Source organism: Salvelinus alpinus, chromosome 2 (genome assembly GCF_045679555.1).
Source record: "Salvelinus alpinus chromosome 2, SLU_Salpinus.1, whole genome shotgun sequence".
Lineage (NCBI taxonomy): Eukaryota > Metazoa > Chordata > Actinopteri > Salmoniformes > Salmonidae > Salvelinus > Salvelinus alpinus.
Genome location: NC_092087.1, coordinates 23,945,053 through 23,962,570, shown reverse-complemented (window position 1 = coordinate 23,962,570; position 17,518 = coordinate 23,945,053). Strand labels below are relative to the sequence as shown.

The window sequence follows — 17,518 nt, the reverse complement described above, 5'->3', positions numbered from 1 at the left end:
TTACCCATCTCATATGTATATACTGTACTCTATATCATCTACTGCATCTTGCCATCTTTATGTAATACATGTACCACTAGCCACTTTAAACTATGCCACTTTATGTTTACATACCCTACAGTACTCATCTCATATGTATATACCGTACTCTATACCATCTACTGCATCTGCCATGCCGTTCTGTACCACCACTCATTCATATATCTTTATGTACATATTCTTTATCCCTTTACACTTGTGTGTGTGTGTGTGTAAGGTAGTAGTTGTGGAATTGTTAGGTTAGATTACTTGTTGGTTATTACTGCATTGTCGGAACTAGAAGCACAAGCATTTCGCTACACTCGCATTAACATCTGCTAACCATGTGTATGTGACTAATAAAATTATTTGATTTTTAACCACATACCAAACCCCTCCCCTTCTGGTTCTACAGTTAAGTTTCTCATCTCCCCAGCAACAGTGTTTGTGTTGGGTCTGGGAACACCCCGTGCCCCTGGCAGGTTGTAGTGTTGAGGGCTGATAAAGCATGTGCCTCCTGCTCCTGACCCCCACCAAAGCAGACAGCACAGAACTGGGATAACAACCACATCACACACATTAGATACTGAACCCCATCACCCCAACAGGAACTAGTTTGAAGCTCTTAGTACACATTAGAAGTGACTAAAGGAGTCCAACCTAGAGATTAAGAACCCAATTTCTTTATACATCCATGGAGAGAATATGGCAAAGAATTTGTAAATGTTCTGCTCTTCATGAAGGTATCAAGTTTGAAAATGTTGCAAGTAAATCTCAGATCAGGAAATGAGTCAAGACTTTATTTTATAAATACAAATTCTTTATTTTTCAAGATTTTTTGGTATGGCTTCTTTGAAGGGACTGGAAATGACATTTTTCTGAAAGTAACAGAAAGTAACAGAGTCTGATCCCAGCCAGCAAAACCCAATGGGTTCCCAGGAAGAATGGAAAACAAAAATGTCCATCAAATGAATGAAGACACATTTGTGGATTTGCACATAGACTTACCAAGTTATAGGACTTCAGTGCTGCAACTATTTAGACCAAGTTACAAAAAACGATTAACTTAGAATTTCCTATAAATACCTAAACATATAGTATAATAAATGTACTTGATAATGGAAACATTTAAAAATACTGTACACGAATGTCCTTTGAGAGATCAACATTTGACAATTTTAGAGTAACAGTTAGACAAAATAAACAGGTAGTGGTTACCGGTGTCAGCTACCTTGCACGTCAACGCTCAATGCTCTTTGACCCCTCCCACTTACTGCATATGATTATCTACTTCGGTCTCCAATAATCAAGACAAAGTGAGCCAATAGACTACAAGAGTGTCTGGTATAAATATGAAGAGCCCAGGCCATGCGGAAATGAGTGAGGACTCTCCCAGTTAGCTCTGAGTTAAGAGGTTAAAAGGAAGTGTTTGTAAAAACAGGAGTTAAGGCCTCTTTAATAAAAAAGAAATAGTCCTGACTTCTAACAATTTCACAGTCTCGGAGAAGGGGGGGATCCCAGAATCTCCGCTCTCCATTTAGTCCTTGATGACCTCTGAAAGGCCCAGAGAGAACCGTGACCACCCATGGTGTAGGACCAGTAACACTGGGGGTGTATCAGACGGCTGAGTCCTCGCCTCTGGTGTGGATGGAAACAGTTGGCACTGAGCCTCACCCAATGCCCAACCACTATGTATCCAAGCAGCAGTGCCTTCACTTAACCCATGCCCTGGCAAAGACGAGGGGGGTAAGGGGTCAATGTCCAGGTAAGTCCCCCTTCAAATACAAGTATGTAGTGTTTTTTTTGGGGGGGGGAAATAATAATAATTACATTGATAATATGATACTAACACTGATACAATAAAGATAGACGGTAATAAAATTTAAAAAAATCAAGTGTCTGCATCTGGAAGCCCTCAGTGACCACACATTTTATTCTAGCCTCCCATCCGGTCATCAAAACCCTCCCAAGACCCATGATGGGGCTCATCCTGATGGTACCGTGCAATAGTCCCTCAGCCCATTCCCTGAAAGCCCTGGCTGTGGCATGGGCAGTCCAGGGTGACGCCCCAGGCCTATAGGACTCTCCTCACTGCATGCGGTCTGGCTGAACGTGCTGCTGGGGGGCGTACTGCAGGAAGGTGGGTGCTGGGCCTGCCCCTGTGGGGAGGGTCTGGTGAACAGTGGCTGGGGCGGAGGCCTGGGAGGGGGCAGTGGCAGGGCTGGGGGCGTAGCCGTAGCCCAGGAACCCTGGGGAGGCGGCGTAGGGGTAATGCTCGAAGGCGGTCTGGGCGTACTGGGTGTAAGCAGCACTGTAGTCCAGGTAGGGGGAGCTGATGGAGGAGGACACCTGAGAAGGGAGCACCAGGCTGGGCTGAAGGTAGGCCTGGGGGTACACATACTGCTGGGCCAACCTAGAGAACAAACAGGACACAAGTAACATACTGGAAAACACAATGAACAGGAGTAAAGAAAGCCAAGGACTGGATTCTGTCATTTACATTCTCCAGTAGGGTTAGCAGGTCTTGAATATACATTAGAGTTGTGCTGTGTAGTGTATCCACAGTAGTGGTGGTGGGCAAGAAACTAGCCAGATGCCACACCATCCACGAAATGTGACAAAGCGCGAGTTAGGGAGAAGAGATCAACATCTCTCATCAGCTGAAAACCTACAGAACCTGTTAGGTAGGGCCCCCAGAGAGAAGGGGGGGGGGTATGGTGGTGGGCGGGAGAGCCGTTACTAGCAGGTTTTCAAGCCCAGACAGAGTGTTTTAACAGCTGCTGCGCTTCACTCGCTGAGTACACACAGGAAGTGTGATGACAGTAGCAGAGTTGTGGTTCCTGTTTTGTGCGGAAGTTACATTGGATATCAGTGGTAGAGGGCTTATCAAGGCAGGTTGCTAGCCAGTTGGGTGTGCTGTGCTCAAAGCCCTCTCGTACTAGTGATTAGTGTTATTGAGTATGGGGACAGCTCATTCTCCCCAGTCTGATGGCAGAGGAAGAGCTAGGGACCTCCCCACTGCAAAACTGGTGCCGTTTAGAGACCCCCCCACCCTTAATACTGCAGCTGGAGGGGAACAAACTCCACTCACTGTAAACAGCACACATCAACCAAAAACAGAGCTCAGGAGAGCAAGAGGAACTTTGTCACCCCTCTCACACGGAGTGTCTGGTAGGAAAGGGTAGTAAGTTCGGTGAAAGAACATCAAGACATTGAAGTCACAGCAGACAAAATCAACACTTCTCAGCTGGGTTTCAATACTCTGATGGCTTCCTTTCCTTGTCGCCAACTTCACGGCCACTGATGGGTAAAAGGACCAGATGGGTTACCACCATGTTGTGTTTTCCAGTTTCCATTCAGATCAATGGCCATGGCAGAAGACAAGGGAATGAAGTGATGGAAGACTATTGAGGTGTCAACTCAAACACAGCAAAAAGGGAGAGTGCAGGGGTAAGGGGTGACAGGACCTACGCACAAAATCCAATTGCAACCTGCCTAACACATACCACACCTCTAAACCCTTCAGGCCCACACTGGAACGTTAAACAGAAGTCACCACTGCAAACCCCAAACCATGCCATAATAGGAAAGAGAGGCACTAATCAGCATAACCAATCCATTGCTGCACTCTCAAGCCATTGCTGGCACCTTAGAGAGGGGCGGGATCAGTCACAGCTGCCTGCTACCCTCCTCCTGGGAGCCTCCAAACAAGGTAGCACGAAGCCTGCACCTCGGGTATCTTCACTCCCCCCTCCGGCATACTGGTCAGCTGGGAGTACAGAGCAACCATGAGGGGGTTGGGGAGGATAGTGGGGGTTAACAATAACATGCATTCATTATCAGATTCCTCATTAATACTATATTGGAGACGCAGCACGAGATGGCTCCATCATATGGTGAGAGTGAAGCTAGTGGCCAAGATTTTTTCGCAACGTCTAGAGACATTATGCTGATATGATACAGCAGTCTGTTGCCTGGGTCCACTCACATAGCAAGTATTTGTGTAGGTAGGCATGGAATAGTTAAGACACTGTTGCCCACTGAGTGGTATACACTAACAATAAGTATATGATCGCTATAGATGAAAGTAATTGGAATCAGGAGCCCGTGGCAGAGGGAGCAGAGCAGGTTGATACGCACTGTCTACCCCTCTAACGGTCAGTTACTCACAAAGAACCATTCAGACACCAACAGCGTTTGCTGTACATAGTACCGAGTGTGCACCAATTTTACATGTAACAGTCAGACATCTACAGCGGGTGGTTTCTAAATCGCAGCGCGCTGAACGCTCGACAGACGGACATTCACATTCAGTGTGATGTGTGCGAGTCCCAACCCTACCAGCTACCCAGTCAATCTGCTGACACAAAGAGGAAGAGGAGCACTATGCTACAGTCTAGTCTGGCCTACATAAATACTCAATCACACCCAACCATTCTACCACCTGCAGTTGAAGGGTCTGTGCAGAAGGCTGAAAGAACAAGCGTGTGCTCTCCATCTTGGAGCAGCTTGTGTCTGTCACCAGCCCATATAGATCTCTGATCTCTCCCACTCGCTGGGGCTGCAGTCAATCACAGGGGATTAGGGGGTGTAAAAGGCTGTAATAAGAGCCAACACCTGTTAGACATGCCCACAGAGCACGCTCCCCTGGGGAGGGCTCTGCCCTGCCCGTTACTAAGCAACAAGCACATGAACAGAGGGGGGATTCTAAGGACCCAAAGTCCATGGACACGATCTTATATTATTACATGCATGTAAGGGCTTGGACCTCTGGCTTACAGTAATTAAATCAAAGCTAGGACTTGAGGGGTGGGGGGCAGTGGTGTCTAACCCATTTCAGTGACATGGCCATTAAATGCCCAGCGGAGTGAGTGTCCTGGACACCCGTCACAGACTGGCCTCCCTCAAGGCTGTTTCTCCAACACAGACAGACACTGCCATGGAGCAGTGAGAGAGCCCACTCAACCAGGTAGAAACTGAAGGGTCTAAAGAGGGGGTTGAGAGTCACATATGTCCATGGAATGTACCATGATACAACCATATGAAAACAAAAAAGTGAAATTGTCCAACATCTGTAGAACGCTCACAGATGTGCATGTCAGAGGAAAATTACATGCACATTAAACAAGAGACCTTTATTTGGCAGAAGTATGTGTAATTCAGAAGATGCAATACTGTGGTATATAGGGCACAAAGAAAGAGTGCCCACTCACTCACCCATACTGCCTCTGGATGAGCGCTGGGTGAATAGGCTGCACTCCAATGGATATGCCTGGAAGACCGAGAAAACGACCCATCAGACATTTGCAATGCATAGGAGGCAGTGAGACAAGAGTAGTGTCTAACTCAAGCAACATACTAATGATATAGAACACGTGCAGTGATGGCAAATTACACGGGTGACTTTCCCCCCTCACAATTACCCAGCCCCCTAATATATACAGTTGAAGTCAGAAGTTTACATACACTTAAAAGGAGTCATTAAAACTCATTTTTCAACCACTCCACAAATTTCCTGTTAACAAACTATAGTTTTGGCAACTCAGTTAGGACATTACTTTGTGCATGACACACGTAACTTTCCCAGCAATTGTTTAGACAGATTGCACTTATAATTCACTGTATCACAATTCCAGTGGGTCAGAAGTTTACATACACTAAGTTGACTCTGCCTTTAAACAGCTTGGAAAATTCCAGGAAATTGTCATAGCTTTAGAAGCTTCTGATAAGCTAATTGACATAATTTGAGTCAATTGGAGGTGTATCTGTGGATGTATTTCAAGGCCTACCTTCAAACGCAGTGCCTCTTTGCTTGATATCATGGACAAATCAAAAGAAATCAGCCAAGAGCTCAGAAAAAAAATGTAGACCTCCACAAGTCTGGTTCATCCTTGGGAGCAATTTCCAAATGCCTGAAGGAACCACATTCATCTGTACAAACAATAGTATGCAAGTATGAACACCATGGGACCACGTAGCCATCATAAATCGACATAACTGGAAAGGCCGCTCAGCAAGGAAGAAGCCACTGCTCCAAAACCGCCATAAAAAAGCCAGACTACGGTTTGCAACTGCACATGCGGACAAAGATAGTACTTTTTGAGAAATGTCCCCTGGTCTGATGAAACAAAAATAGAACTGCTTGGCCATAATGACCATCGTTATGTTTGGAGGAGAAAGGGGGATGCTTGCAAGCCGAAGAAGACCATTCCAACCGTGAAGCAAGGGGGTGGCAGCATCATGTTGTGGGGGTGCTTTGCTGCAGGAGGGACTGGTGCACTTCACAAAATAGATGGCATCATGAACTAGGAAAATTATGTGGAAGGAAAATGTGGATATATTGAAGCAGCATCTCAAGACATCAGTCAGGAAGTTAAAGCTTGGTCTCAAATGGGTCTTCCAAATGGACAATGACCCCAAGCATACTTCCAAAGTTGTGGCAAAATGGCTTAAGGACACCAAAGTCAAGGTATTAGAGTGGCCATCACAAAGCCCTGACCTCAATCCAATATAACATTTGTGAGCGTGTGCGAGCAAGGAGGCCTACAAACCTGACCCAGTTACACCAGCTCTGTCAGGAGGAATGGGCCAAAATTCACCCAACTTATCGTGGGAAGCTTGTGGAAGGCTACCCAAAATGTTTGGCCCAGGTTAAACAATTTAAAAGCAATGCTACCAAATAGTAATTGAGTGTATGTAAACTTCTGACCCACTGGGGATGTGATGAAAATAATAAAAGCTGAAATAAACCACTATTATTCAGACATTACATTCTTAAAATAAAGTGGTGATCCTAACTGACCTAAGATAATTTACTAGGATTAAATGTCCGGAATTGTGAAAAACTGAGTTTAAATGTATTTGGTTAAGGTGTATGTAAACTTCCGACTTCAACTGTATATAGAGCAAGAAAGTTAATCCAGATGAATTTAAATATTTGTACATTTCTGTACAATGTGGCATGAGTAGCATATGGTATTTCTGAATGACCATTTACCAGCAAACATTTGTCTAAAGCATGCCAATATGGTGTGTGACAAGTGTAGTGTTGGTGCATCCGGTGGTTGTACTCACCCCTGGTCGGCTCACCTATCTGCATACCGCGGGGCTTGGCGCCTATGTAAGCCAGGTTTACGTTGGCCTTGCGCCCGTCGATGATGGGGTTGGGGTCTTTACAGGCCCTCTCTGCTGCACCCTGATCTAGCATTGTCACCTGACACGTAATCAGACGTTGAAAATATTAGCAATACTAAAAATATATATAAAATATATGGCATCCAAGCTATGAAAAAGTATTAAGGTTAGGGCCACCCTAACCCTACAAGCAGAACAACCCCTACTGGTCTGCCATCACAGAAATCTCCCTGTGCACCTTCCACCACTTAAATTCCCCTTTCTGAACAGAGGAGGAAACTGCACACAAAGCACAGTTATTATCACTTAGAAAAGACCCAGAACACTTGGTCAGCAGCTCAGACAGAGAGGTCTGCTGAAATATGAATCAGTAATGAATAACAAGGGCTTATCCAATTAGGCAATAGAGAATAAGGAGATTGTTAGAATCTACCCCTCCCTTCCTCTCCTTTGAAGGCATTAGACAGCATCAGTCTGCTTTGATTGTCTTGGTCTTCTGCCAACTCAAGATCTCAGATGACTACATATTTGGTTTTATCCGAGTTAAAAATCTATTCTAGCCTGTTGAGGGAAGCGTACCTCTAGACTAGAGAAGACGTTCTAAGCCCACTCCATGCGTTGTCAACACGCATGAGCATTGAGGCTGTGTTGACACGAACTCTATTGAAGGGGGTCTACTAATCCACCTTTGGAGTGTGTTTAAAAATGGGAATTGATGGAAATTATGTAAAAATGTACCACTAGCCACTTTAAACAATGCCACTTAATATAATGTTTACATACCCTACATTACCCATCTCATATGTATATACTGTACTCTATATCATCTACTGCATCTTGCCATCTTTATGTAATACATGTACCACTAGCCACTTTAAACTATGCCACTTAATATAATGTTTACATACCCTACAGTACTCATCTCATATGTATATACCGTACTCTATACCATCTACTGCATCTGCCATGCCGTTCTGTACCACCACTCATTCATATATCTTTATGTACATATTCTTTATCCCTTTACACTTGTGTGTGTGTGTGTAAGGTAGTAGTTGTGGAATTGTTAGGTTAGATTACTTGTTGGTTATTACTGCATTGTCGGAACTAGAAGCACAAGCATTTCGCTACACTCGCATTAACATCTGCTAACCATGTGTATGTGACTAATAAAATTTGATTTGATTTAAAGGTAAGCCTGGCTTTGGAGCCGTTTTTCTCCTCCTGCTACTGAAGCAGTGAGCAACAGGATTATCGAGTTATCCCTGTTGGGAAAACACAGCTGGGTGTTTTTTTGCCCTCTGCTGCATGCAAGGTGGCAAACACCTCTTTCCCAACCTGGAACACCCTCATATGCCTGAGCCAGTCAGACCTGAAACACCAGACACTCAGCAGCAGTAACCGTTTATGACTGAGCCCCACTGTTTTTTTGGTCACCACTGATGTGTAAACAGAGTACCATTGTCTTTCAGTTTTAAACTGGATGAGGAGTAAACACAGCCTCTATTGGAGACACCAGTTTTCCATTCCATCTTTGGCCTGTTAAATGCTGATACACCTCTCCAAGTTTGTGGTAAATATTTGCATTTCTTCTGCTGTTCCTGTTCATTGTAACTATGAGGTGGGTTTCTTTTTATCTGCATCATACATACTTTGTTAATCTTTCCTGCTTGCAATGGCTGATTACCCGAGGGTCGTTAAGAAACCTGGCAGACAATCTGAATTTCATGAGGAGCTGAAGATTTATAAAAAAGTTACTAGAACCATTTATGGCGATAAAACCCCTCTGTGGTGATTGAAGATGGAGACTCATATCTCCCTCACTAGCTTTAAGCACCAGCTGTCAGAGCAGCTCACAGATCACTGCACCACCTGTACACGGCCCATCTGTAAATAGCCCATCCAACTACCTCATCCCCATACTGCATTTATTTATCTTGCTAGTTTGCACCCCATCATCTCTACTTGCACATCTATCACTCCAGTGTTTAATTGGTATATTGTAATTACTTCGCCACCATGGCCTATTTATTGCCATTTACTACAACTTTTTGTAGTGTATTATTGACTATGTTTGTTTATTCCATGTGTAACTGTTGTTGTATGTGTCGAACTGCTTTGCTTTATCTCAGCCATCTTGGCTAGCCTACCTGGTTAAATAAAATAAAATAGGGAACGTTGACACACCGGAGGGGGAAGTGCACCAAACTTCCATCTCTGACAGTTGCTACCACAACAAGGGGAGGTGAGGTGTGTGTGTCATGGTTCGGGATCTGTACTCAGGCAGTGAACAGCAGTCCATCTTGGGATACAAAAGAACGACTCACACAGCAGTTATGATCCTATAAACACCACTTGTAAAGCCTGAGTGCTTCGGTTCTTTACAATGGGAGGAGGGTCTTGGAGCGTCCCTACCGCGCCAAAATTACCATATAAAGCAACCGAGGACAGCAGCTCGCACTTCCGTGAGTGCCCTTGCCGCGCTCATAAGCGATAAAGGCTAGGTCGTTCATGGGCCAGCGCTGAGGGGTTGGTGGGGAGACGGCATGCGGTGTGTTCGTTCGGGGGTAGGCAGAGGGACAGACATGGAGATATAATTTTATCCGTCAACTAATGTGATCCCTCATCCTGATTAAAGCGGTGATACAGGCAAAAAAATAAATACTGCATTTGTGTTTAAGCAGCACATTATAGGAAAGGAATAATTTGACATGCGTTTGAATGACCACAATACACAAAGTGCAACTTTGGCGACAGCATTTTATTCTGCATGGAATATTTCTAATTAAAAAGACACTTGGCGCAGCATCAAGTATTCTTGTTTTCCTCTAGGCAAATAAGTCAGTTACATGGAACAATAACTTGGTGGCGGGAGGAAACGTGGCGTGCATGTGCCCAGAGACAACAGCACATAAAACAAATAGGCTATACCAACCATTAATCTTATAGGCAACTCAATTTCTAGGGTTGCCTATTGAGAATTATTCTCAAATTAATGCATTGGTAAGACGCACGTGCTGCCACTGCAAGATGTAGGCTAATTGCATTACCGACAAGTGTCAGAACGTTACTTACAAAGCCATATCCTCTGGATTTCCCCGTCTGTCTGTCCGTTATCACCACCGCCTCGTCGATGTCGCCGAAGGCGTCAAAATACTTTCTTAAGGAAGCATCGTTAGTGTGGTAGGGCAAACCACCAACGAAAATTTTTGTAAAAGTAGTGTCTTTTTGAATTGCTGTAGAATGCATCACTTCCAGGCCTCCGTTCATGAACTGATGCAAAAGCATTGGCGAACCGGTAAGAACAATTCGTTAAAGAAGACTAGTTAAAAGGTAGTTGGTTAACCAACTATTAATATTTGTCCAGCATTAAAGAACTACGCAGCTGTTCGGTTCAAGCGATGTCTTCAAATAGGCAACAGGCGTCTGTCCTCGCTTGTTTCTCCTTCCGTGATTCAGTCTTTGAACTTCTTGTTACCTAGTTCACTGGGTTACATCTGTATTTCAGTACATTGCTTGCAATTATACACCCTGTTCTTCTACGCCTTCAACTTGTTTGCTTCACTTGCCGCTACTGAAAAATTTCCGGGAGAGATTTTATACTCGCCAAGCCTGATCACGCCCATTTTATATTTCTGGCCTATAGGCAATGATTCAGGATGACAATTTTTTTCTTATGTAGTCAAGCCCTCCCATTCGCCCGACCCCACGCGTTCTTCTTGCACCTGCTTTTGCCCTTTACTACACAAGGATAAGTCACTACTGTACAGTCAGAAAGCGCGCCTCGCGCACATGTTACATTGTATCACTCTCGTAGTAATAAAGAAACAACTAGGCCTTTAACTCAGCTGTAAGATACCTTCAATTTAAAAAATGTTGACATTTTCTATAATTACGTGGCGCATGTGATCATGATTTTAAATGCTCAACAATAGGCTTGCTGAAACGCATGTATTATGTACACACAGTATAACAGTTACTCGTGTCATTCTAGAATCTAGATACTTTTCATATAGTCATAAATGCCGCATATTCATTGCTTGGGCAATCCCCAGTTAGGTCGCAAGATAACGGTTTGCAAACACGTCATTCCATTATAGGAATGGCCGAAAATCTGATATCAACTTTGGAGGGGACAATTGCATGACATTTTCTCAAGAGCAATTCCTGAGGTGGACACCAAAAGTAGTGCTATAACACATAGCATACGTTGTTTAAAGGAATGGCCGAAAATCTGATATCAACTTTGGAGGGGACAATTGCATGACATTTTCTCAAGAGCAATTCCTGAGGGGGACACCAAAAGTAGTGCTATAACACATAGCATACGTTGTAATATGTTAAATGTATATTGAGGAATTATAATTACTGCTACTGGATATTTGATATTAGTTAACTGAAGGGTTGTTTGAAAGTTAACTGAAATGTTGTCCCAAATTGTTCAATTGTTTAAATCATTATGATACTACTACTACTAATAGTTATAGCAGTGTTCCTTAAACGGTCAAGTATGTATGCAGGTATTTGTATTCACAACCAGCAATACCAAGAAAATCCAGTAGGTGGCAATGGTACTACTGTACACTGTGTATGGGTGCAGTTATCGTAAATACAATGAGCATGGTGCGATCTCATCTAAAATAATCTCCATTGAGAACCATCACAAAGTTGCTCTCAGTATTGAATTGACCTTATTATTTTACTTTTTCTGATACATGTATATAGTCATTAAATATGTACCACTGGCCTGAGTCTGTTACAATAGCTTTACAATAACAAAAAGCTCAAAATAAGTACAGTTCTAAAAGCGAAATAACTACTTCAGTGAATAACACAAATAAATCAACCAAAATATCCTTCTAAAATACTTATTTAGTGTTCAGTCAGTGTCTCAACTCTTCAAACAACAGCTATGGACAAGTATGTCACACAAAGTAAGCAATTTTAAATAAAATAACATAAAATAAATAATTAGTAAGTGTACTGTCATGTACTAAAAACTGAAAACGACTAAACAAAAGAACATATATCATACTATACAGCAGGGTTCTCAAACAGGGGTCTGTGGACCCCTAGTGGTCCCTGGTGTAATTGAGCGGTCCGTGAAATCAAAAAGTGTAATGAACGTATTCAGTACCACAAGGTTTCCAGTAACTTTACATATAATATAGAGGGGGTGGGGGTCCCTGAGGACCGCTCAAAACCTTGCCTGCCTTGCCTCAAAATATGTTGGGGTTCCAGTACCCCAGACAAGTTGAGAACCACTGCTATACACACTACAGAACAAATGGACAAAAGAACCGAACATATGTTTGCGGGTTTCAATGGATCCAACAAATTGCTAGCAGATATTTTCCCTCTTTAGACTGTCCAGACTGACTTTATGTACATTACAGACAACTATGCCGTTCAGTCTCTCTTGGCCCATGCTAGCCCGTAGCCAAGTCTTCAATCTGTGGAGTGCACTGAAACTCCTCTCAGCCTCACATGAAGACACTGGCACCACAAACAAAATTCTGATCAGCACCTCAACTTGGTCAAACAATCCCTGCACCTCCACTGGAAGCCTCCTGAGGACCTCTGCTGCCTCTCCACTGCTGCTACAGGGGTATTTGTTGTGAAAGAGAGGCAACTGCACTGAAAGAGAATCTATGTTCAGCTCAGGGTACTGATCTAGATACTCATCCAACTCCCCCGTGAGAAGCGCTCTTTCCAATTTTTGCAGGACGCTTAGACTGTCCTGGTCAAAACAGTCGCTAAACTGAACCTCCACACCATCCAACACTTAAAAAAATTCTGCCCTATAGTGATCCACTGCTTTGCCAGCAAATCGTCTTGAGTGTGTCTCAATGGATTCAATGGATTTAATGTAGTCAATCAATGTTGTTGCTTTCTCATACAGTGCAAGGTAGCTTTCGTCATTTCTCTTGCCCCTAAGAGATGACCGCACACACTCGACTGCAGCCTGCATACCAGAGACAGTCTGAGTTTTCTTCTGCTGTGGCTCTTTTCCTTTCACCATCCTCACTGACTCACAGTCTGTCTCCTAGAAAAGAAATAAGATGTTTGCCATAATCCTAACTACCGGTACCCAAAACTACACAATTAATCACAACAGCAATACCATTGCCTTAAACAAATCTTGGTTCAGTCACCAGGTTAAGTTGAGAGTGGGGGTATCCATTGCATTGTCCAATTATGTCCATATTTTACAAGTCTAAAAAAGAGAGAACCTTTCATAATGTTGCCAAACTAAGACTCAACAAACTTACCTGAGACTCCCTGTCTCTGTCAGTCAAATCAAATCAATTTTTATTTGTCACATACACATGGTTAGCAGATGTTAATGTGAGTGTAGCGAAATGCTTGTGCTTCTAGTTCCGACAATGCAGTAATAACCAACGAGTAATCTAACCTAACAATTTCACAACAACTACCTTATACACACAAGTGTAAAGAGATGAAGAATATGTACATAAAAATATATGAATGAGTGATGGTACAGAACGGCATAGGCAAGATGCAGTAGATGGTATAGAGTACAGTATATACATATGAGATGAGTAATGTAGGGTATGTAAACATATAAAAGTGGCATTGTTTAAAGTGGCTAGTGATACATTTATTACATAAAGATGGCAAGATACAGTAGATGGTATAGAGTACAGTATATAGATATGAGATGAGTAATGTAGGGTTTGTAAACATTATATTAAGTGGCATTGTTTAAAGTGGCTAGTGATAAATTTTTTACATAAATTTTTCCATTATTAAAGTGGCTGGAGTTGAGTCAGTATGTTGGCAGCAGCCACTCAATGTTAGTGGTGGCTGTTTAACAGTCTGATGGCCTTGAGATAGAAGCTGTTTTTCAGTCTCTCGGTCCCTGCTTTGATGCACCTGTACTGACCTCGCCTTCTGGATGATAGCGGGGCGAACAGGCAGTGGCTCAGGTGGTTGTCCTTGATGATCTTTATGGCCTTCCTGTGACATTGGGTGGTGTAGGTGTCCTGGAGGGCAGGTAGTTTGCTCCCGGTGATGCGTTGTGCAGACCTCATTACCCTCTGGAGAGCCTTACAGTTGTGGGCGGAGCAGTTGCCGTGCCAGGTGGTGATACAGCCCGACAGGACGCTCTCGATTGTGCATCTGTAAACGTTTGTGAGTGCTTTTGGTGACAAGCCGAATTTCTTCAGCCTCCTGAGGTTGAAGAGGCGCTGCTGCGCCTTCTTCACCACGCTGTCTGTGTGGGTGGACCAATTCAGTTTGTCCGTGATGTGTACACCGAGGAACTTAAAACTTACTACACTCTCCACTACTGTCCTGTCGATGTGGATAGGGGGGTGCTCCCTCTGCTGTTTCCTGAAGTCCACGATCATCTCCTTTGTTTTGTTGACGTTGAGTGTGAGGTTATTTTCCTGACACCACACTCTGAGGGCCCTCACCTCCTCCCTGTAGGCCGTCTTGTCGTTGTTGGTAATCAAGCATACCACTGTAGTGTCGTCTGCAAACTTGATGATTGAGTTGGAGGCGTGCATGTCCACGCAGTTGTGGGTGAACAGGGAGTACAGGATAGGGCTCAGAAAGCACCCTTGTGGGGCCCCAGTGTTGAGGATCAGCGGGGTGGAGATGTTGTTACCTACCCTCACCACCTGGGGGCGGCCCGTCAGGAAGTCCAGTACCCAGTTGCACAGGGCGGGGTCGAGACCCAGGGTCTCGAGCTTGATGACGAGTTTGGAGGGTACTATGGTGTTAAATGCTGAGCTGTAGTCGATGAACAGCATTCTCACATAGGTATTCCTCTTGTCCAGATGGGTTAGGGCAGTGTGCAGTGTGGTTGCGATTGCGTCGTCTGTGGACCTATTGGGGCGGTAAGCAAATTGGAGTGGGTCTAGGGTGTCAGGTAGGGTGGAGGTGATATGGTCCTTGACTAGTCTCTCAAAGCACTTCATGATGACGGAAGTGAGTGCTACGGGGCGGTAGTCGTTTAGCTCAGTTACCTTAGCTTTCTTGGGAACAGGAACAATGGTGGCTCTCTTGAAGCATGTGGGAACAGCAACCTGGGATAAGGATTGATTGAATATGTCCGTAAACACACCAGCCAGCTGGTCTGCGCATGCTCTGAGGACGCGGCTGGGGATGCCGTCTGGGCCTGCAGCCTTGCGAGGGTTAACACGTTTAAATGTTTTACTCACGTCGGCTGCAGTGAAGGAGAGTCCACAGGTTTTGGTAGCGGGCCGTGTCTTTGTCCTCAAAGTGAGCAAAGAAGTTGTTTAGTCTGTCTGAGAGCAAGACATCCTGGTCCGCGACGGGGCTGGTTTTCTTTTTGTAATCCGTGATTGACTGTAGACCCTGCCACACACCTCTTGTGTCTGAGCCGTTGAATTGCGACTCTACTTTGTCTCTATACTGACGCTTAGCTTGTTTGATTGCCTTGCGGAGGGAATAGCTACACTGTTTGTATTCGGTCATGTTTCCGGTCACCTTGCCCTGGTTAAAAGCAATGGTTGGCGCTTTCAGTTTCACGCGAATGCTGCCATCAATCCACGGTTTCTGGTTTGGGAATGTTTTAATAGTTCCTGTGGCTACGACATCGCCGATGCACTTGCTAATAAACTCGCTCACCGAATCAGCGTATTCGTCAATGTTGTTGTTTGACGCAGTGTGGAACATATCCCAATCCATGTGATCGAAGCAATCTTGAAGCGTGGAATCAGATTGGTTGGACCAGCGTTGAACAGACCTGAGCGCGGGAGCTGTTTTAGTCTCTGTCTATAGGCTGGGAGCAACAAAATGGAGTCGTGGTCAGCTTTTCCAAAAGGAGGGCGGGGGAGGGCCTTATATGCGTTGCGGAAGTTAGAATAACAATGATCTAGGGTTTTACCAGCCCTGGTAGCACAATCGATATGCTGATAGAATTTAGGGAGTCTTGTTTTCAGATTAGCCTTGTTAAAATCCCCAGCTACAATGAATGCAGCCTCAGGACATGTGGTTTCCAGTTTACATAGAGTCAAATAAAGTTCGTTCAGGGCCATCGATGTGTCTGCTTGGGGGGGAATATATGCGGCTGTGATTATAACTTAAGAGAATTTTCTTGGTAGATAATGCGGTCGACATTTGATTGTGAGGAATTCTAAGTCAGGTGAACAGAAGGACTTGATTTCCTGTATGTTGTTATGATCACACCACGTCTCGTTAATCATAAGGCATACCCACCCGCCCCTCTTCTTACCAGAAAGATGCTTGTTTCTGTCGGCGCGATGCGTGAAGAAACCATCTGGCTGTACCGACTCCGATAGTGTGTCTCGAGTGAGCCATGTTTCCGTGAAGCAAAGAACGTTACAGTCTCTTATGTCTCTCTGGAATGCTACCCTTACTCGGATTTCATCAACCTTGTTGTCAAGAGACTGGACATTGGCGAGTAGTATGCTCGGGAGCGGTGCGCGATGTGCCCGTCTCCGGAGCCTGACCGCTTCGTCTGCCCCTTTTACGGCGACATTGTTTTGCTTCGCCGGCTGGGATCCGATCCATTGTCGTGGGTGGTGGGCAAAACAGAGGATCCGCTTCGGGAAAGTCGTAGTCCTGGTCGTAATGATGGTGAGTTGATGTTGCTCTTATGTCCAGTAGTTCCTCCCGACTGTATATAATAAAACCTAAGATTACCTGGGGTACCAATGTAAGAAATAACACGTAAAAAACTAAATACTGCATAGTTTCCTAGGAACGCGAAGCGAGGTGGCCATCTCTGTCGGCGCCGAAAGTTCAAGTCTGTCCCTGCCTATCTGTCCCCAGCTCTGCTGTCTGTGTGCCATTTGTTGCCTGCTCTGCCTAATGACATTATTATGAAACATTCCCATTAGCATTTCACTTCTTTCTTATGAACATTTTATCAACTAGTCTTTGAGATATTAGGCTACTAGGGTTCTTACTTTGCATTTTGGTGTACTGAAAAATGCTCTGATGTCTGTCTTTAAAAAAAAATTCTGCCATTTTTCTACCTGGCTGGTTGGCTGGCCACACACACACACACACACACACACACACACACACACACACACACACACACACACACACACACACACACACACACACACACACACACACACACACACACACACACACACACACACACACACACACACACACACACACACACACACACACACACACACACACACACACACACACACACACACACAATGTGCAGGTTATTTACAGTAGGAGATGGGCTTCCAGCATCTATTATCTTCTATCATTCTGTAATGGGCTTCGATCTACCAGGGGTTGACAGTTCACCATTTACACAACGTAAGCTGCAACCTTTTGTAATTTTAATATAGTTTATGTTTAAGTTTTATATTGGCTGGCTTCC

At 44.3% G+C, this 17,518-nt stretch overlaps 1 protein-coding gene across 1 annotated transcript; it reads right to left on the bottom strand.

The window, feature by feature from the left end:
• Positions 1 to 816: 816 nt before the first annotated feature.
• Positions 817 to 10,730, bottom strand: LOC139557177 (RNA-binding protein 38-like). Its single transcript, XM_071371638.1, has 4 exons — positions 10,228 to 10,730; positions 7,093 to 7,231; positions 5,236 to 5,290; positions 817 to 2,431 (listed from the first exon to the last, which is right to left on the bottom strand). The coding sequence occupies exons 1-4, from the start codon at positions 10,438 to 10,440 to the stop codon at positions 2,107 to 2,109; spliced, it is 732 nt and encodes a 243-aa protein (XP_071227739.1). The 5' UTR covers positions 10,441 to 10,730; the 3' UTR covers positions 817 to 2,106.
• Between the last annotated feature and the right edge of the window lie 6,788 nt (positions 10,731 to 17,518).

Bases quoted from the DNA above. Each gene is read 5' to 3' on its own strand.
- LOC139557177 (XM_071371638.1), bottom strand. From the start codon at position 10,440: ATGCTTTTGCATCAGTTCATGAACGGAGGCCTGGAAGTGATGCATTCT. The intron at 7,232-10,227 runs GTAAGTAACGTT...ATTACGTGTCAG, and splicing joins AATCCAGAGGATATGGCTTT to GTGACAATGCTAGATCAGGG. The intron at 2,432-5,235 runs GTGAGTGAGTGG...TTTGTTCTCTAG, and splicing joins CTCATCCAGAGGCAGTATGG to GTTGGCCCAGCAGTATGTGT.